Genomic DNA, 22,303 nt, shown 5'->3' on the forward strand with positions numbered 1-22,303 from the left:
TCATCCCTGACACCCCTGTACACTCCTTCACCAGGTTCTCCTTCTCATCCCTGACACCCCTGTGGACTCCTTCACCAGGTTCTCCTTCTCATCCCTGACACCCCTGTACACTCCGTCACCAGGTTCTCCTTCTCATCCTTCTCTGTTTCAGAAGTGTGTAAAGCCCTGAAATAAATTGATAGAACAAAATCCCCTGTCCCTGATGAACTAGACCCCCGCTTCCTACACCTGGCTGCTGACATCATTGCTCTCCCCTATATTTCTAACCTCACGCTTGACGTGAAGGAAATCCCCAAGTTATGTAAATCTGCTTTAGTACTGCCTCTCCTGAAAGGTGGAGATCCTTCGCTACTTGACAACTATCGACCCATATCAACATCGTCTGTACTGCCTCTCCTGAAAGGTGGAGATCCTTCGCTACTTGACAACTATCGACCCATATCAACATCGTCTGTACTGCCTCTCCTGAAAGGTGGAGATCCTTCGCTACTTGACAACTATCGACCCATATCAACATCGTCTGTACTGTCTCTCCTGAAAGGTGGAGATCCTTCGCTACTTGACAACTATCGACCCATATCAACATCGTCTGTACTGCCTCTCCTGAAAGGTGGAGATCCTTCACTACTTGACAACTATCGACCCATATCAACATCGTCTGTACTGTCTCTCCTGAAAGGTGGAGATCCTTCACTACTTGACAACTATCGACCCATATCAACATCGTCTGTACTGTCTCTCCTGAAAGGTGGAGATCCTTCGCTACTTGACAACTATCGACCCATATCAACATCGTCTGTACTGCCTCTCCTGAAAGGTGGAGATCCTTCGCTACTTGACAACTATCGACCCATATCAACATCGTCTGTACTGCCTCTCCTGAAAGGTGGAGATCCTTCGCTACTTGACAACTATCGACCCATATCAACATCGTCTGTACTGCCTCTCCTGAAAGGTGGAGATCCTTCGCTACTTGACAACTATCGACCCATATCAACATCGTCTGTACTGCCTCTCCTGAAAGGTGGAGATCCTTCGCTACTTGACAACTATCGACCCATATCAACATCGTCTGTACTGCCTCTCCTGAAAGGTGGAGATCCTTCACTACTTGACAACTATCGACCCATATCAACATCGTCTGTACTGCCTCTCCTGAAAGGTGGAGATCCTTCGCTACTTGACAACTATCGACCCATATCAACATCGTCTGTACTGCCTCTCCTGAAAGGTGGAGATCCTTCACTACTTGACAACTATCGACCCATATCAACATCGTCTGTACTGCCTCTCCTGAAAGGTGGAGATCCTTCACTACTTGACAACTATCGACCCATATCAACATCGTCTGTACTGTCTCTCCTGAAAGGTGGAGATCCTTCACTACTTGACAACTATCGACCCATATCAACATCGTCTGTACTGCCTCTCCTGAAAGGTGGAGATCCTTCACTACTTGACAACTATCGACCCATATCAACATCGTCTGTACTGCCTCTCCTGAAAGGTGGAGATCCTTCGCTACTTGACAACTATCGACCCATATCAACATCGTCTGTACTGTCAAAGGTACTGGAGTCCTTAGTTAGTAGGGAGCTGAAGGCCTCCAAGAAAACAACTTCTTTAATGGTGGAAATCCTTCAATGTCCTGCTTTATTTCAGACATTCATTCATTCATTTCACACATTTCCTCCACTGTCCTCTCCTGCTGGTCAGTATATCATTCCTGTCCCTCACCATTTCCTCCACTGTCCACTCCTGCTGGTCAGTATATCATTCCTGTCCCTCACCATTTCCTCCACTGTCCACTCCTGCTGGTCAGTATATCATTCCTGTCCCTCACTATTTCCTCCACTGTCCACTCCTGCTGGTCAGTATATCATTCCTGTCCCTCACCATTTCCTCCACTGTCCTCTCCTGCTGGTCAGTATATCATTCCTGTCCCTCACCATTTCCTCCACTGTCCACTCCTGCTGGTCAGTATATCATTCCTGTCCCTCACCATTTCCTCCACTGTCCACTCCTGCTGGTCAGTATATCATTCCTGTCCCTCACCATTTCCTCCACTGTCCACTCCTGCTGGTCAGTATATCATTCCTGTCCCTCACCATTTCCTCCACTGTCCACTCCTGCTGGTCAGTATATCATTCCTGTCCCTCACCATTTCCTCCACTGTCCACTCCTGCTGGTCAGTATATCATTCCTGTCCCTCACCATTTCCTCCACTGTCCACTCCTGCTGGTCAGTATATCATTCCTGTCCCTCACCATTTCCTCCACTGTCCACTCCTGCTGGTCAGTATATCATTCCTGTCCCTCACCATTTCCTCCACTGTCCAGTCCTGCTGGTCAGTCAGCACACGACCACCACCATGGGGTCTTCTGTCTATTCTGAGGGTAGAACAGAGTTTACTGTCAATAGATCATACTGGAACAATCCTGGAACATGTTTAGTTGACATGCATTACAATATGTAATTTCCTGTCAATGTAAAGGTAAAGCATAGGTCACATCCTGCTGACTTCCCGTTTGTCTTAGTGAAATGTTCTCATGATGGAATAGACAGTTGATCTTTTCAGATTGGGGTGAACTAATGTGTCGGCCTCTGTCATGGTAAGACCTCTGTTGACCACATGATCAAGGACGATGGACTTCATTAGATACAACAGTTCCCTGCCGCCTGCCTCCATCTCTCTGATGTCCACCTCTCTGAGGCTCCTTAGAGAGGGCTTCATTAGATACAACAGTTCCCTGCCGCCTGCCTCCATCTCTCTGATGTCCACCTCTCTGAGGGTCCTTAGAGAGGGCTTCATGTTTTGACTTTGTACTAAGAGTTGTGAAATGTAGCTTTCCTTCTCTACTCCTCACAAATGTAAACGCATTGGATTGGTGTTGACACGGGGTAGAGGGAGTTTACATATACCAGTCATTTCCTTTAAATCCATGAAGGGAAGTGGACAAGTTCACACTTAGAAAGGAGAGATAATTGTTACACACCCCATGTGTTCTGATAACTACAGGAATGAAACCATATTGAGGTTGTCTGCTTTCTACACACACACACACACACACACACACACACACACACACACACACACACACACACACACACACACACACACACACACACAGAGAGAGAACATCAGGTAAAGTTGTGGAGATGAGGGAAGATGTGATCAGAACCCCTCCAGTCTGGTTAACCAGTCAGGTCCAGTATGGACTATCAATACAAGTCCCCATTCAGAATGTGACCCAGTTCAATGGGTCTGATCAGAACCCCTCCAGTCTGGTTAACCACAGTCAGGTCCAGTATGGACTATCAATACAAGTCACCATTCAGAATGTGACCCAGTTCAATGGGTCTGAACAGAACCCCTCCAGTCTGGTTAACCACAGTCAGGTCCAGTATGGACTATCAATACAAGTCCCCATTCAGAATGTGACCCAGTTCAATGGGTCTGAACAGAACCCCTCCAGTCTGGTTAACCACAGTCAGGTCCAGTATGGACTATCAATACAAGTCCCCATTCAGAATGTGACCCAGTTCAATGGGTCTGAACAGAACTGGGGGATGTCAGACAGGAAGTTGTCTAAACACAACTGGAATATCATTAGTTTGTGATTCATTGTTAATGGATTTTCAATCAGGAACACAGAGGAACAACCTGACAACACACATAACAACATAACAATAAAAACAAAGAGGAGGAAACCACTAAAGTCATGACCATATTGTCATGTTGTAATGACAGGGAGAAACAATCTAACATCTACAACACTACTTTACACCTGGTTATAAGAAGCCTAGTGCACTACGCAGGGAATAGGGAGCTATTTGGAACAGAGACACTAACTCCTGGATGGAAATCTCTCTCTCCCTCATCTGTCTGATATATCTGCCCATTTCCCCTCCCATCCTCCCTTTTCATTCTATTCTATCAGCCACACCACTAGCTCACCTCCACACAATACATTTACAAGTTAAAGACACACCTTGGAATAAATAACAAAGGAAAACTATTACTAGATGAAGTTTAGTGTTTTTTATTATTTCCCATCACCATAAATCATATTTAATCACTGAACAGTAGCAGACCTAACTTCATCTGTTCCTGACTCTGGATAGTGGATTAAAAAGACCATCAATCTCCAATGATATTAAAGTACTATTCTGAACATTACTGATATACTGAGTGGCAAGTCAAGATATCTGCTGGTTTTATTGTTTGGTCAATAGCACCACCTGCTGGACAGGTTTAATGTTGCTGGACTGAGCAGTATGGGAGGATGAAAGATGACACGTTTAGGGCCGGTTTCCTGGACATCTACATTGAACATACTTTTTAGTCCAGGACTAGGATTAATCTGTGTCTGGGAAACCAGTCCATATAGTTTAGTAGAAAGTAAGTGATACCAGCTTGTAGTGGGCTGACTAGTCCTGAATTGTCCTTTAGTTCCTGGACCATTTTCCATGCAGCTCCAGGTGACAGAGAACACATCAATTAGGACCAACAAGCTGATCAATGATACTGAGGAGAATTACACAGAGAACCAACTGAGAAAACATATCAATGGTTCTGAATGACAACCAATATACATCAACACCAGACATCATGATTCATGGAAATGTACAAGATTAAAACATTGCAATTACTAAAATATGAAAACATTGAATTTTAATTCATAACATCTTCTGAAGATCAAATCAGTTAAATCATTGTAGATAAAACAGAGCAGAATGAATCATCACATCTGGGGACCATCACCACCAGCATGACTAGTATCTATGTGGACCCTACTACAGTTTAACCAGCTCAGCTATAGACTACACCAGCATGACTAGTATCTATGTGGACCCTACTACAGTTTAACCAGCTCAGCTATAGACTACACCAGCATGACTAGTATCTATGTGGACCCTACTACAGTTTAACCAGCTCAGCTATAGACTACACCAGCATGACTAGTATCTATGTGGACCTTACTACAGTTTAACCAGCTCAGCTATAGACTACACCAGCATGACTAGTATCTATGTGGACCCTATTACAGTTTAACCAGCTCAGCTATAGACTACACCAGCATGACTAGTATCTATGTGGACCCTACTACAGTTTAACCAGCTCAGCTATAGACTACACCAGCATGACTAGTATCTATGTGGACCCTACTACAGTTTAACCAGCTCAGCTATAGACTACACCAGCATGACTAGTATCTATGTGGACCCTACTACAGTTTAACCAGCTCAGCTATAGACTACACCAGCATGACTAGTATCTATGTGGACCCTACTACAGTTTAACCAGCTCAGCTATAGACTACACCAGCATGACTAGTATCTATGTGGACCCTACTACAGTTTAACCAGCTCAGCTATAGACTACACCAGCATGACTAGTATCTATGTGGACCCTACTACAGTTTAACCAGCTCAGCTATAGACTACACAAGCATGACTAGTATCTATGTGGACCCTACTACAGTTTAACCAGCTCAGCTATAGACTACACCAGCATGACTAGTATCTATGTGGACCCTACTACAGTTTAACCAGCTCAGCTATAGACTACACCAGCATGACTAGTATCTATGTAGACCCTACTACAGTTTAACCAGCTCAGCTATAGACTACACCAGCATGACTAGTATCTATGTGGACCCTACTACAGTTTAACCAGCTCAGCTATAGACTACACCAGCATGACTAGTATCTATGTGGACCCTACTACAGTTTAACCAGCTCAGCTATAGACTACACCAGCATGACTAGTATCTATGTGGACCCTACTACAGTTTAACCAGCTCAGCTATAGACTACACCAGCATGACTAGTATCTATGTGGACCCTACTACAGTTTAACCAGCTCAGCTATAGACTACACCAGCATGACTAGTATCTATGTGGACCCTACTACAGTTTAACCAGCTCAGCTATAGACTACACCAGCATGACTAGTATCTATGTGGACCCTACTACAGTTTAACCAGCTCAGCTATAGACTACACCAGCATGACTAGTATCTATGTGGACCCTACTACAGTTTAACCAGCTCAGCTATAGACTACACCAGCATGACTAGTATCTATGTGGACCCTACTACAGTTTAACCAGCTCAGCTATAGACTACACCAGCATGACTAGTATCTATGTGGACCCTACTACAGTTTAACCAGCTCAGCTATAGACTACACCAGCATGACTAGTATCTATGTGGACCCTACTACAGTTTAACCAGCTCAGCTATAGACTACACCAGCATGACTAGTATCTATGTGGACCCTACTACAGTTTAACCAGCTCAGCTATAGACTACACCAGCATGACTAGTATCTATGTGGACCCTACTACAGTTTAACCAGCTCAGCTATAGACTACACCAGCATGACTAGTATCTATGTGGACCCTACTACAGTTTAACCAGCTCAGCTATAGACTACACCAGCATGACTAGTATCTATGTGGACCCTACTACAGTTTAACCAGCTCAGCTATAGACTACACCAGCATGACTAGTATCTATGTGGACCCTACTACAGTTTAACCAGCTCAGCTATAGACTACACCAGCATGACTAGTATCTATGTGGACCCTACTACAGTTTAACCAGCTCAGCTATAGACTACACCAGCATGACTAGTATCTATGTGGACCCTACTACAGTTTAACCAGCTCAGCTATAGACTACACCAGCATGACTAGTATCTATGTGGACCCTACTACAGTTTAACCAGCTCAGCTATAGACTACACCAGCATGACTAGTATCTATGTGGACCCTACTACAGTTTAACCAGCTCAGCTATAGACTACACCAGCATGACTAGTATCTATGTGGACCCTACTACAGTTTAACCAGCTCAGCTATAGACTACACCAGCATGACTAGTATCTATGTGGACCCTACTACAGTTTAACCAGCTCAGCTATAGACTACACCAGCATGACTAGTATCTATGTGGACCCTACTACAGTTTAACCAGCTCAGCTATAGACTACACCAGCATGACTAGTATCTATGTGGACCCTACTACAGTTTAACCAGCTCAGCTATAGACTACACCAGCATGACTAGTATCTATGTGGACCCTACTACAGTTTAACCAGCTCAGCTATAGACTACACCAGCATGACTAGTATCTATGTGGACCCTACTACAGTTTAACCAGCTCAGCTATAGACTACACCAGCATGACTAGTATCTATGTGGACCCTACTACAGTTTAACCAGCTCAGCTATAGACTACACCAGCATGACTAGTATCTATGTGGACCCTACTACAGTTTAACCAGCTCAGCTATAGACTACACCAGCATGACTAGTATCTATGTGGACCCTACTACAGTTTAACCAGCTCAGCTATAGACTACACCAGCATGACTAGTATCTATGTGGACCCTACTACAGTTTAACCAGCTCAGCTATAGACTACACCAGCATGACTAGTATCTATGTGGACCCTACTACAGTTTAACCAGCTCAGCTATAGACTACACCAGCATGACTAGTATCTATGTGGACCCTACTACAGTTTAACCAGCTCAGCTATAGACTACACCAGCATGACTAGTATCTATGTGGACCCTACTACAGTTTAACCAGCTCAGCTATAGACTACACCAGCATGACTAGTATCTATGTGGACCCTACTACAGTTTAACCAGCTCAGCTATAGACTACACCAGCATGACTAGTATCTATGTGGACCCTACTACAGTTTAACCAGCTCAGCTATAGACTACACCAGCATGACTAGTATCTATGTGGACCCTACTACAGTTTAACCAGCTCAGCTATAGACTACACCAGCATGACTAGTATCTATGTGGACCCTACTACAGTTTAACCAGCTCAGCTATAGACTACACCAGCATGACTAGTATCTATGTGGACCCTACTACAGTTTAACCAGCTCAGCTATAGACTACACCAGCATGACTAGTATCTATGTGGACCCTACTACAGTTTAACCAGCTCAGCTATAGACTACACCAGCAAGACTAGTATCTATGTGGACCCTACTACAGTTTAACCAGCTCAGCTATAGACTACACCAGCATGACTAGTATCTATGTGGACCCTACTACAGTTTAACCAGCTCAGCTATAGACTACACCAGCATGACTAGTATATATGTGGACCCTACTACAGTTTAACCAGCTCAGCTATAGACTACACCAGCATGACTAGTATATATGTGGACCCTAATACAGTTTAACCAGCTCAGCTATAGACTACACCAGCATGACTAGTATCTATGTGGACCCTACTACAGTTTAACCAGCTCAGCTATAGACTACACCAGCATGACTAGTATCTATGTGGACCCTACTACAGTTTAACCAGCTCAGCTATAGACTACACCAGCATGACTAGTATCTATGTGGACCCTACTACAGTTTAACCAGCTCAGCTATAGACTACACCAGCATGACTAGTATCTATGTGGACCCTACTACAGTTTAACCAGCTCAGCTATAGACTACACCAGCATGACTAGTATCTATGTGGACCCTACTACAGTTTAACCAGCTCAGCTATAGACTACACCAGCATGACTAGTATCTATGTGGACCCTACTACAGTTTAACCAGCTCAGCTATAGACTACACCAGCATGACTAGTATCTATGTGGACCCTACTACAGTTTAACCAGCTCAGCTATAGACTACACCAGCATGACTAGTATCTATGTGGACCCTACTACAGTTTAACCAGCTCAGCTATAGACTACACCAGCATGACTAGTATCTATGTGGACCCTACTACAGTTTAACCAGCTCAGCTATAGACTACACCAGCATGACTAGTATCTATGTGGACCCTACTACAGTTTAACCAGCTCAGCTATAGACTACACCAGCATGACTAGTATCTATGTGGACCCTACTACAGTTTAACCAGCTCAGCAGTACCATAGAGATAAAACCCAGGATAGAGGGGCTGAGTGAATGTGGTCTGGACTCTGTGGAGGAGGGTCATTGTGTCAGAGACACTGTAGAAGGACAGAGTACCTGCCTTGTGATCCAGGTACACTCCTACTCTGGAGTACTGAGGGCCTGATACTTTAGTCTCAACATTATTGTGTCTGAAACAATAACCACCACTATAGTAATGTAAACTCCAGGACTTGTTATTGTTTCCAAATCCACCATCTGTCTCTGTTCTGCTGATGTCTTTATATGAGACTGCTGTAATAACATACCACCCAGTCCACTCCACCTCCCAGTAACAGCGTCCAGACAGACCCTCTCTACACAGAACCTGCCAGTAGTTGGTGAATCTGTCTGGATGATCAGGATATGGTTGGACTTGGCGTGTACGTTTCACCTTTCTGTTCCCTTCAGACAGAGAGAGATCTGTGTGTGCTGTGTTTGGGTCCAGTGTGAGCTGACAGGAATCTGGGAGAAGAGCAGAGCAGAGACCAATGAGGGGAGTCAGAACAATAAGTTAAGTCAGATACTGTATCTACCCTGTCTTTGATTAGAGCACAGCAGAGATCAAATCAGAGAAATATGAGGAGTCAGATAGATACCCAGTCTTTGATTAGATCTACTATTGCTATATATTTCTAGAGGGATTGTTAGGAGTGTCAGTAAAAAGAGACTGTTAGTTACTTCACAATAAAGAGACTCACATTGTAACAACTGTTCTCTGGTCTTGGGCTCTGGAGGCAGTACAACATCCACTAGATTCACTACAGACACACAAACACATTGACAGAGAGAGGGAATGTTATCATCAGACCATATTCCACATGTATATGACTAGTAGGGAACTTTCAATGGTCTAAAGTTGATGTTCTTATTGTTTTCAACACACCTGTAGTGGAGATCTTGGTCCATTCTCCTTTAAGGAAGTCTTCTAGTTTCTCTCTCAGTTCAGACACAGTCTTACTCACATCTCCAAAGTACTGAAGAGGACGGACAACGATGCTGGGTAAGTCTGAAGATACACTGATACTGGAGAGAGACTGATAACTCTGGAGAGAGAGAGAGAGAGAGTGATAACTCTGGAGAGAGAGAGACAGGGGGGAGAGAGAGAGAGAGACACACAGAGAGAGAGAGAGAGAGAGACATAGACAGAGAGGGACAGAGAGAGAGAGTAATGGTATGGGTGGTAATGGTAATGATAGCAGTTTAATGATGGTGGTGGTGGTAGTGGTGCATTACACCATACATTACATTCGACTATTGACCATTTTATTGTTACTATTTTTATATTTAATTTTGTATTATTATTTACTGCCATTCTATATTATTGTTTGTCATTGTTTTAATTGTATTACAATGTATATTGTATACATTGTTGCTTTGGCAATATTGACACAATGTTTTTCATGCCAATAAAGCAGCTTGAATTTGAATTTGAATTTGAGAGAGAGAGAGAGAGAGAGAGAGAGAGAGAGAGAGAGAGAGAGAGAGAGGGACAGAGAGAGACAGAGAGAGAGAAAGAGGGACAGAGAGAGAGAGAGAGAGAGAGAGAGAGAGAGAGAGAGAGAGAGAGAGATAGGCAGACAGAGGTAGAGAAAGAGACAGACAGAGGTAGAGAGAGAGTGAGAGAGAGACAGAGAGAGAGAGAGGGACGGACAGAGAGAGAGAGAGAGAGGGACGGACAGAGAGAGAGAGAGAGAGAGAGAGAGAGAGGGACGGACAGAGAGAGAGAGAGAGAGAGAGAGAGAGAGGGACGGACAGAGAGAGAGAGAGAGAGAGAGAGAGAGAGGGACGGACAGAGAGAGAGAGAGAGGGACGGACAGAGAGAGAGAGAGAGGGACGGACAGAGAGAGAGAGAGAGAGAGAGGGACGGACAGAGAGAGAGAGAGACGGACAGAGAGAGAGAGAGAGAGAGAGAGAGGGACGGACAGAGAGAGAGAGAGAGAGGGACGGACAGAGAGAGAGAGAGAGAGGGACGGAGAGAGAGAGAGAGGGACGGACAGTGAGAGAGAGAGGGACGGACAGAGAGAGAGAGAGGGACGGACAGAGAGAGAGAGAGAGAGGGACGGACAGAGAGAGAGAGAGAGAGAGACAGGGACGGACGGACAGAGAGAGAGAGAGAGAGAGAGAGGGACGGACAGAGAGAGAGAGAGAGGGACGGACAGAGAGAGAGAGAGAGAGAGGGACGGAGAGAGAGAGAGAGAGGGACGGACAGAGAGAGAGAGAGGGACGGACAGAGAGAGAGAGAGAGAGGGACGGACAGAGAGAGAGAGAGGGACGGACAGAGAGAGAGAGGGACGGACAGAGAGAGAGAGAGGGACGGACAGAGAGAGAGAGAGGGACGGACAGAGAGAGAGAGGGACGGACAGAGAGAGAGAGAGGGACGGACAGAGAGAGAGAGAGGGACGGACAGAGAGAGAGAGAGGGACGGACAGAGAGAGAGACAGGGACGGACAGAGAGAGAGAGAGGGACAGACGGAGAGAGAGGGACGGACGGAGAGAGAGGGACAGACAGAGGGAGAGAGAGGGACAGACAGACAGAGAGAGAGAGAGAGGGACAGACAGACAGAGAGAGAGAGGGACAGACAGACAGAGAGAGAGAGGGACGGACAGAGAGAGAGGGACGGACAGAGAGAGAGAGAGGGACGGACAGAGAGAGAGAGAGGGACGGACAGAGAGAGAGAGAGGGACGGACAGAGAGAGAGAGAGGGACGGACAGAGAGAGAGAGAGGGACGGACAGAGAGAGAGACAGGGACGGACAGAGAGAGAGAGAGGGACAGACGGAGAGAGAGGGACGGACGGAGAGAGAGGGACGGACAGAGAGAGAGAGAGAGAGGGACAGACAGACAGAGAGAGAGAGAGAGAGGGACGGACAGAGAGAGAGAGAGAGAGGGACGGACAGACAGACAGAGAGAGAGAGGGACGGACAGAGAGAGAGAGAGAGGGACGAACAGAGAGAGAGAGAGAGAGAGGGACGGACAGAGAGAGAGAGAGAGACAGACGGAGAGAGAGGGACGGACAGAGAGAGAGAGAGGAACAGACAGAGAGAGAGAGGTACGGACAAACAGAGAGAGAGAGAGAGAGAGAGAGAGGGACGGACAGACAGAGAGAGAGAGAGGGACAGACAGAGAGAGAGGGACGGACAGAGTGAGAAAGGGGGACGGACAGAGTGAGAGAGGGGGACGGACAGAGTGAGAGAGGGGGACGGACAGAGTGAGAGACACGGACGGACAGAGAGAGAGACAGGGACGGACAGAGAGAGAGACAGGGACGGACAGAGAGAGAGACAGGGACGGACAGAGAGAGAGACAGGGACGGACAGAGAGAGAGAGAGGGACAGAGAGAGAGACAGGGACAGAGAGACAGACAGGACAACATAATGATGTAGATGAATAGTTTCACATGAAGTTAATTTCATATCACATGTAACAAGACAGTTTAGTTACCTGGAGGAAATGGATGTGATCCTCTGTGTGTGAGAGCTGCTCCAGCTCAGTGCTTCTCTTCCTCAGCTCAGCTATCTCCTGCTTCAGTTGCTCCAGGAGTCCTTCAGCTTGACTCACTTGAGCCTTCTCTTGGGCTCTGATCAGCTCCTTCACCTCAGAGCTCCTTCTCTCAATGGAGCGGATCAGCTCAGTAAAGATCTGATCACTGTCATCCACTGCTGACTGTGCAGAGCGCTGTTGAGAGAGAGACAGAGAGAGAGACAGAGAGAGAGAGAGAGACAGAGAGAGAGAGAGAGAGAGAGAGAGACAGAGAGAGAGAGACAGAGACAGAGAGAGAGAGAGACAGAGAGACAGAGAGACAGAGAGAGTAGGTACAGTAACCTCTCTGCACCTCATTTAGTCAGAACGCTGCCACCCTGCTCTCCAGGTCCACCAGGCCTTGTCCCCCCTCCTGGACAGACAGGTACAGAACACCTCTTGGTCCTGCTCTACTCTCCTCCCTCCTGGACAGACAGGTACAGAACACCTCTTGGTCCTGCTCTACTCTCCTCCCTCCTGGACAGACAGGTCCAGAACACCTCTTGGTCCTGCTCTACTCTCCTCCCTCCTGGACAGGCAGGTACAGAACACCTCTTGGTCCTGCTCTACTCTCCTCCCTCCTGGACAGACAGGTACAGAACACCTCTTGGTCCTGCTCTACTCTCCTCCCTCCTGGACAGACAGGTACAGAACACCTCTTGGTCCTGCTCTACTCTCCTCCCTCCTGGACAGACAGGTACAGAACACCTCTTGGTCCTGCTCTACTCTCCTCCCTCCTGGACAGGCAGGTACAGAACACCTCTTGGTCCTGCTCTACTCTCCTCCCTCCTGGACAGGCAGGTACAGAACACCTCTTGGTCCTGCTCTACTCTCCTCCCTCCTGGACAGACAGGTACAGAACACCTCTTGGTCCTGCTCTACTCTCCTCCCTCCTGGACAGGCAGGTACAGAACACCTCTTGGTCCTGCTCTACTCTCCTCCCTCCTGGACAGACAGGTACAGAACACCTCTTGGTCCTGCTCTACTCTCCTCCCTCCTGGACAGACAGGTACAGAACACCTCTTGGTCCTGCTCTTCTCTCCTCCCTCTTGGTACCCCCTCCAGTAGCCTGCCCCGTAGCAGAGCTAGACCCAGCCTCTGCCCCCTGAGTCCTAGCAGGCTGGACAATAGAGCGAGTCCAAACGGCCAAAGAACGTTGTCTGAGCTGGAACACTAGCGAGGCCATAGCAAATGAATTGAAACGAACCTTCACAGAGCCTCTTCTGACTGGAATGATCCTTAGAATTACATTTCCCCTAAATGGCACCAAAAAATGTCTCCCTTTTTATTTGACCACTAAAACCTGTTCTTAGGACGGAACTGGAAAATAACAACTTGTCTCCCCTCCTAGACCGCTTGGTGTTAAGTAGCAGACTAGGCGAAAAATCTGTAAATCGCCTTTTTTAGGCAGATTTAGACACTTAATCCTAGTGGCTCTGGACAAGAGTGTCTGCTAAATGACTCTCATGTAAACTTAAATACAAAGTTAACTAGATAGAATTTGTATCATTTATAGCCTGGCACAGACAGTACAACGACATTATATTCAACGTTATCTAGATTTCATCGCCACATAATAACTTATGTGGAATTTAAAAGACACCGTTAACGTTACCGTTAGCTAGCTCACAACGTCTGTTACACTGTAACTTACCGGCAGCCTCACATAAAAACGTATTGGTTAACAAAGCTTTGATTCTGACCAAAGTCTATAGTAGTGAAAAGTCTCTCTCTCTATTGTAACTTACCACAAATTGCCATCATAGCCTATCTACATGAATGTGTCCTGTCAGAGTATTTTCCTCTCCGTTAACCGTTAGCTAGCAGTCTCGAGCCACAGCTGACGTTGACCACAATGAGCTACAAGTAGGACTGACGTCACTACCGGTGCAGCAGCCTCTGCAGCAGCAGCCTCCCCCGGGTCCTAGTGCCCGCCCGGTAACACGGTTAAGATGCGATGGAACGGTTGACGGGAAAACAACAAATCACAGAGAAAATATATTGACTGATATATTGAATTGTTTAGGGTAGCTTTAGCTTTGGCTTTAATAAATTCTGAAAATACTTGAAAACCAAAATAAAAAAGAATAGTAGCCCTCCTCAGGAACCACAAAACCCTCACAGACCAACTTGTTCTTCTATGATATAATGGCGGTCCACAAACCAACGTTAAAGGTGCATGGCGCCACCTACTGTGCTGGAGTGTGTTCAATCACAGTTTACACCACTCTAAATCTTCCTACCTAACTCAGAACTTCTGAGAAAATAAAAAAAGAGTCCTACTAACTTCTAATAGACCATCCCCCAAATCCCTTCCAAACCCCCCCAACCCCATCCAACCTCAATGACCCTACACTTCAATCTTTCCCTCTCTTCAACATCCTTACAACAATATAACAACACATGCTCCACCGTTTCATTGACCATACCCTCCAGACACAAACCATTCACATGCTGCCAACCAGATGTAAGGACCAGTTCAATGTACAATGTCCTAAACACAATCGAGTAAACACCACCTCTTCCTTCCTAATCTGACCTTTGATCCTTGGTCCACCGATCTTTAGAGGACATATAAATGCCGTCCCTTGTTCTCAGAGTCCCATCTCTTCTGCCACACATCTATCAAAATGTCTCTGATCTTACATTTGGCCTCACCTCTACCCAGTAGAACATTAATATCAATTATATCTTGTTTCAAAGCTCTTTTAGATAACTGGTCTACAATTTAATTTCCTTCCACACCTGAATGTGCTGGGACCCAGCAGAATCTCACTACTACACCCATTCTCTAATTTCTCCATAATAACATTGATACCTACAACTGTACAACCAAAACCACTGCTTGTCTACTAGTATATTCCCAACAGTCATCTAGAACAGTAGCAGTGGGATGCTCAACCTCACAGCCTTTCAACCCAATAAGCCAATGACAATTTATTACGCCGTATATCCAAAGGCATCTCACCTGCCTCCATTAGTTAGACACATACAGATGTTGATTTAAATGCACCAATACATATCCTTAAAGCTATATACTGGATTCTGTCCAGCTTCTGAAGACAAGTCTTTGCTGCTGTTCCATAAACTATACACCTGTAATCAATTGTTGTCCTCATCAGAGCTCTATAAATATCCATCAACGATTGTCTGTCAGCACCCCATTCATAACCAGAGACCCACACAACCAACTACCACGAAAGTGATGGAATGAGAGAGAGAGAGACATCGTTACAACACTGTACATAGACATAATATAACGTTTCTTCTTCTTTGGAGTTTAACGGCGGTTGGCATCCAATATGTTGCATTACCGCCCCCAACTGGACTATAATATGAATCTATTTTACTTTGTGACACAAAATGGGAAAATAACATTTAATTAAAAAAATATTTTTAAAAACACCCTTCCAACTAACCCTATACTCATTAAAAACCCACTACCCCATTCCACTACTTTGACCCTATCTGCTCCTGCACCATGACAACTAACCCTACACTCGTTAAAAACCCACTACCCCATTCCACTACTTTGACCCTATCTGCTCCTGCACCATGCCAACTAACCCTACACTCGTTAAAAACCCACTACCCCATTCCACTACTTTGACCCTATCTGCTCCTGCACCATGCCAACTAACCCTACACTCATTAAAAACCCACTACCCCATTCCACTACTTTGACCCTATCTGCTCCTGCACCATGCCAACTAACCCTACACTCATTAAAAACCCACTACCCCATTCCACTACTTTGATCCTATCTGCTCCTGCACCATGCCAACGACCTGGGAGGACGGGACACCACCACTCAACACACCCTGGAACTCTTCTGAAGTCAAATCTCATATGACCAAATACTTCTCTGGTTCTGAACTCTTCACCACACCATCTTCCTCACTTAACTCTCCCTCATTCATTTACATTTCACCTCCAGAACTCAGTCTGGCGCACGACTCACTCTGTTTGCACTTGAATTATAACATTTGAAATGTCTCTATTCCTGTGAAAATAAATGTTGTGTAATGTTTACTGTTCATTCATGATTGTTTATTATCTACTTCACTTGCTTTGACATAGTAAAGATATGTTTCCCATGCCAATAAAGATCTTTGAATTTAATTGAGAGAGCTCCATGTTAATGTATAAGGGACATGAGTCAGTCATGGTTATGTGATGAGGTAGCCCCGCCTGCTACTTCTAAATCAGTGTCGGTCCAATAGGGAACGTCCTCTTGGTGTAACGGTCAAGATGTTGGTTTCTCCCACGGTAGACCTGGGTTCATATCCCGTCAGTTACATTAAACAGTCTATTCTCTGAAAGGAGTCCAGACAGCCTGTTCCCAACAGTGGGGTCAGTGGGATTGGATAGGGGCCCCTCTCTCTCTCTGACTGGAGGAGAGAAGTGAAATGGTGTGTCTCCTCTGGTCAACAATACTCACCTTGAGAGACTCCACAGCCTGTTGGAGCTCCTTCAGCTCCTTCTCTCTCTCCTGGAATCTCTGCTGGACCTTCTGCTGACTCATCCCCAGCTGCCTCTGTGGAGAATCACTCTTCAATGAGCTATCAAGCTTTATTAGTCCAGTAGATCAATAGTATAGTCATGTGACATAGGACCCATATAGAGGAAGGTCTACAATCCTGAGGAAGTCCCTTTACAATATGATATTATGTTGCTATGTGAATGATTATAGTTTTTATGGTGGGCCTACATGTATCAAGGGGTTGAGACTGAACTTTGGACTCATAAAAGGCCATTCAGAATGATAATAGTGTTTGAGTTTAGAAAATGGTGATACACTTGGAGAATCTGGGTTAACATATCTATATACTCAAGGTTTGTGTTCATATTTGTGGATCCATTTCATTTGAATGATCTCATATTCAAACAGATTTAGTTCCTACTGTATCTTTAATTCTTTGTTTATCAGACAGTCACCAACAAGTTGTTCTGGTCTTACCTGTTTCTCATTGCTCTCTGCTGCAGCTGACACTGTATCATGGCCTTTATGTTCATCCATTGTACACAGATAACAGATACACTGCTGATCGGTACGACAGTAAACCTCCAGCAGTTTGTCATGATGAGAGCAGATCTTCTCCTGTAGTTGTGCGGTGGCTTTGACCAGCTTGTGCTTCTTGAAACCAGGAAATTCATAGTGAGGTTGGAGGTGATTCTCACAGTAAGAGGCCAGACATGCCAGACAGGACATGAGGGCTTTCTGCTTTCTGGTCCCAGTGCAGAAATCACACGCCACATCTCCAGGTCCAGCATAGCACACAGCAGGAGGGGGAGCAGCCTGGAGTCCTGTCTTCCTCAGTTTCTCCACCACCTCAGCCAACATGTTATTTTTCCTCAGATTAGGCCTTGGAGTGAAGGTCTCTCTGCACTGAGGACAGCTATAGACCCCTTTCAGAACATCCTGATCCCAGCAGCCCTCAATACAGCTCCTACAGTAACTGTGTCCACAGGGGATGGTGACCGGCTCCTTCAGTAGATCCAGACAGACAGAACAACAGAACTGGTCCTGGTCCAGCAGAACTCCCTGCTGAGCCATTTGGACGGTTGTTCACTCTCACACAGACAGATGAGAAAGAGACTCAGATCAGTTTTGTTTCCACAGAAGTGAGTTTGTGAAGGGGAGGGACTTCCTGGTTCTGCCAGAGGGCTGGGGTTAGAGGGAGGGAAGGAGGGAGTGAGAGAGGGAGGGGTTAGAGGAAGGGAGAGAGAGAAAACTGCAGGCAAAGTTGAGAAGGATACAAATGTTTTTGTTCCCAGGTTAGGACCCTTAATATGGAATAAATGAAATAGAGTGGTTAGAATATATAAAGGGCAACAGTTTCTATGAAGTACATATCTATAATGCTTTTAATGAATGTTGTAATGTCTTCAACTGATATGCTGTGATACTAACTATACGCGTCCATAATAACTCATACGTGGTTGTAAAACTGTACAATGTGTTCTAGATAATTAGCTACAATGGGGGGAGGGGGGATTTGAAATGGATACAATGTACTGTAGGTGAAATGAATACTGGATGTATAGACTGATCATTGAGAATGATGTAACTCTTTACATTACAGTGTGTTTATTGGTGTGTAATTGGTCCTGTTAGTACAGTGGTGTAACAGGTACTGTGATGCCTCATTCTTCCACTGTACCAGCAGCAGTAACCCTAACCAGTAATAAGGCTACTGTCATGGAAAGTGGTATAGGAAATATAAAGTAAGGATTTATACATGTCATCTAGGATATACTGTATGTAATGATATGTCTCTGTCTTCTAGATGGTGTTCTATACTGTATGTAATGATATGTCTCTGTCTTTTAGATGGTGTTCTATACTGTATGTAATGATATGTCTTCTAGATGGTGTTCTATACTGTATGTAATGATATGTCTTCTAGATGGTGTTCTATACTGTATGTAATGATATGTCTTCTAGATGGTGTTCTATACTGTATGTAATGATATGTCTTCTAGATGGTGTTCTATACTGTATGTAATGATATGTCTCTGTCTTCTAGATGGTGTTCTATACTGTACGTAATGATATGTCTCTGTCTTCTAGATGGTGTTCTATACTGTATGAATTCTGAGGACTTGAAATATGAATCTATTAGAATCTATGTTGGTAACTTCTTTGGTATAGGGGGCAGCATTTTCACTTTTGGATGAATTTCGTGCCCATAGTTAACTGCCTCCTACTCTGTCCCACATGCTAATATATGCATATCATTATTACTATTGGATAGACAACACTCTCTCGTTTCTAAAACTGTTTGAATGATGTCTGTGAGTATAACAGAACTCATATGACAGGCTAACAACCTGAGAAAAAATCCAAACAGGAAGTGAAAAATCTGAGAGTGTTCGTTGTTAAAGTCATCGCCTATTCAAATCCCTGTAATAGATGGATCTGTTTGCACTTCATATATATTCATTCCACTAGATGTCAATAGTCAGTAGAACGTGGAATGAAGCTTATGCTGTGTTGGGAGGGGAATGAGTCTGGCAGATTGCCAGTTCTTGGTCACGCGCGTTCCTCATTATATCGTCTTGCGTTCCATTACTTATAGAGACTGAAAAGAATTCTCCGGTTGGAACCTTATTGGATATAAATGATAACAACATCCTGAAGATTGCTTCTCTACTTACTTTAACCAGTTTATTCGACCTGGAATATAACTTTTTTAAGTTTTCGTCCGACGTTTGCCTGCATCTGCGCGAGCGTTTGGACACGTGCACTACACATGCTAACACAATTAGCTAATTGGACATAAGTAATGGAAATTATCGAACAAAACAACGATTTATTGTGCAACTAGGATTCCTGGCACTGCATTCTGATGAAGATAATCAAAGGTAAGGGAATATTTATGATGTAATTTCGTATTTCTGTTGACTCCAACATGGCGGAGAAATGTTGTTTCTATCTGAGCGCCGTCTCAGGTTATTGCATGGTTTGCTTTTTACAAAGGTTTTTTTTTAATCTGACACAGCGGTTGCATTAAGAACCAGTGTATCTTTAATTATATGTAAAACATGTATCTTTCATCAAAGTTTATGATGAGTATTTCTGTTATTTGACGTGGCTCTCTGTAATTACTTAGGATATTTTGGAGGCATTTCTGAACATGGCGCCAATGTAAACCGAGATTTGTGGATATAAATATGCATATTATCGAACAAAACATAAATGTATTGTGTAACATGTCATATGAGTGTCATCTGATGAAGATGTTCAAAGGTTAGTGATTCATTTTATCTCTATTTCTGCTTTTTGTGACTACTATCTTTTGCTGGGATAATGGCTGTGTTTTTCTGTGGCTATGTACTGAGCTAACATAATTGTTTGGTGTGCTTTCCCCGTGTTGGCTGGATTCACAACATTTGTAGCTTTAATTTGGTGTCTTTCATGTGTGATTTCATGAAAGATTGATTTTTATAGTAATATATTTGAATTTGGCACGTTACATTTTTTCTGGATTTTGGCCAAGTGGGACGTTAGCGTCCCACATATCCTAGAGAAGTTAATAACAGCTCTAAAGTAGAGCGGCGACGCTACGAGGAGTTGGCACAGCGGAGTAAGCACGAGAGAGAAGTTAATAACACACCAAACTGTTGTTTTAATACCTGGAAGAATTTGATTAGTCAAGGTACAATACACAAAAACATTTATGGAATGACCAGACTAGTCAAAGTATATGGAATAACTAGACTAGTCAAAGTATATGGAATAACTTGAGCAGTAAATGCATGATACTGACTTGGACTTTCAACATGAGACAGTCATTAGTTTATCAGTCCTGCCTCTAGTGACACATTGGCCCCTTGTCAGTGGCACTAGGAGTGAAGGGCCCGACAGGCATACTGCAAATTATAATGTAATAACCAATAATTACTGTAATAACTCATTATAATGTAATAACTTAAGGTATTATGTAATTTCCCCCCATTTTAATTAAGTATTAATTTCTTTCTAATTTATTAAGCATTTGCCCCAATTTTAAGTGCAGAATATTTTAAGGCCCAGGTTGTCAAGCCCTGACCTTAGAGAGCCTTTTTATGTCTCAGGGTGTGATTTGGGTGGGCATTCTATGTACTGTTTTCTAGGTTTGTGTATTTCTATGTTTTGGCCTAGTATGGTTCTCAATCAGGGGCAGCTGTCCATCTTTGTCTCTGATTTGGAATCATTCTTAGGCAGCCTTTTTCCCTTGTGTCATTGTGGGAAGTTGACTTTTGTTAGTGGCACTTTGCCCTGTAAGCTTCACGGTTGGTTTTTCGTTTGTTGTTTTGTTGGCGACATTTACTCAAATAAACAGGAAAATGTATGCTCACCACCTTGGTCTTCCTTTAACGACGGCCGTGACAGAACTTCCCACCATAAACGGACCAAGCAGCGTGGTAAGGAGGAGCAGCGCTTTCTGGAGGAATGGACATGGGAGGAGATATTGGAAGGCAAGGGACCCTGGGCACAGGCTGGTGAATATCGCCGTCCGAAGGAGGAACTGGAGGCAGCTAAAGTAGAGCGGCGACGCTACGAGGAGTTGGCACAGCGGAGTAAGCACGAGAGGCAGCCCCAGAACATTTTTTGGGGGGAGGCACACGGGGAGAGTGGCTGAGTCAGCGTATAGACCTGAGCCAACTCCACGTGCTTACCGTAAGGAGCGTGGTACTGGTCGGGCACCGTGTTATGCGGTAAAGCACACGGTGTCTCCAGTTCGCTCTCATAGCCCGGTGCGCTATATGCCATCTCTCCGCAAGTGCCACGCTAGAGTGGGCATCCAGCCAGGGCAGATTGCAGATTGCTCAGCGTGCTTGGTCTCCGATGCGCCGTTTCGGCCCAAGGTATCCTGCGCCGGCTCTGCGCACTGTGTCTCCGGTGCGCTGTGACAGCCCGGTTCGTCCTATGCCTGCGCTCTGCCCGTGCTGGGCAAAAGTGGACATTCAGCCAAGAGGAGAGGTGCAAGTGGTAAGCAGCAGATCTCCAGTGTTCCCCCACAGCCCGGTTCGACCTGTGCTTGCGCTCTGGAGGTGCCGGGCTAAAGTGGACATTCAGCCGGGAAGAGTGGTGCCAGGGATACGCACTATGTCTCCAGTGCTCCCCCACAGCCCAGTCATCCAGTGCACACTCCACGGACCAGTCCTCCTGTGTGTCTCCCCAGCCTGGTGAGTCCTATGCCTGCTCCACGGACCAGGCCTCCTGGATGTCTCTCCAGTGATGATCCATGGCACGAAGCCTCCAGTGATGATCCATGGCACGAAGCCTCCAGCGATGATCCATGGCACGAAGCCTCCAGCAATGATCCAGGGCACGAGGCCTCCAGTCCGGAGCCTCC

At 45.1% G+C, this 22,303-nt stretch overlaps 1 protein-coding gene across 1 annotated transcript; it reads right to left on the minus strand.

Annotated features, from left to right (window-relative positions):
* Positions 1-8,809: 8,809 nt before the first annotated feature.
* On the minus strand, positions 8,810-18,068 carry LOC120035726 (tripartite motif-containing protein 16-like). The gene is made up of 6 exons (XM_038982293.1): positions 17,419-18,068; positions 16,900-16,995; positions 12,381-12,614; positions 9,823-9,982; positions 9,638-9,697; positions 8,810-9,401 (listed from the first exon to the last, which is right to left on the minus strand). Exons 1-6 carry the CDS (start codon positions 18,013-18,015, stop codon positions 8,890-8,892), a joined length of 1,659 nt encoding a protein of 552 aa, XP_038838221.1. The 5' UTR covers positions 18,016-18,068; the 3' UTR covers positions 8,810-8,889.
* Between the last annotated feature and the right edge of the window lie 4,235 nt (positions 18,069-22,303).

Source organism: Salvelinus namaycush, unplaced genomic scaffold, assembly GCF_016432855.1.
Source record: "Salvelinus namaycush isolate Seneca unplaced genomic scaffold, SaNama_1.0 Scaffold11, whole genome shotgun sequence".
NCBI classification, from domain to species: Eukaryota; Metazoa; Chordata; class Actinopteri; order Salmoniformes; family Salmonidae; genus Salvelinus; species Salvelinus namaycush.

Excerpts from the sequence above, each read along its gene's own strand:
- LOC120035726 (XM_038982293.1), bottom strand. The coding sequence starts at position 18,015 with ATGGCTCAGCAGGGAGTTCTGCTGGACCAGGACCAGTTCTGTTGTTCT. Across the intron at positions 9,983-12,380 it reads ATCACATCCATTTCCTCCAG|AGTTATCAGTCTCTCTCCAG; the intron begins GTAACTAAACTG and ends CTCTCTCTCCAG. Across the intron at positions 9,698-9,822 it reads GACCAAGATCTCCACTACAG|TGAATCTAGTGGATGTTGTA; the intron begins GTGTGTTGAAAA and ends GTGTGTCTGTAG.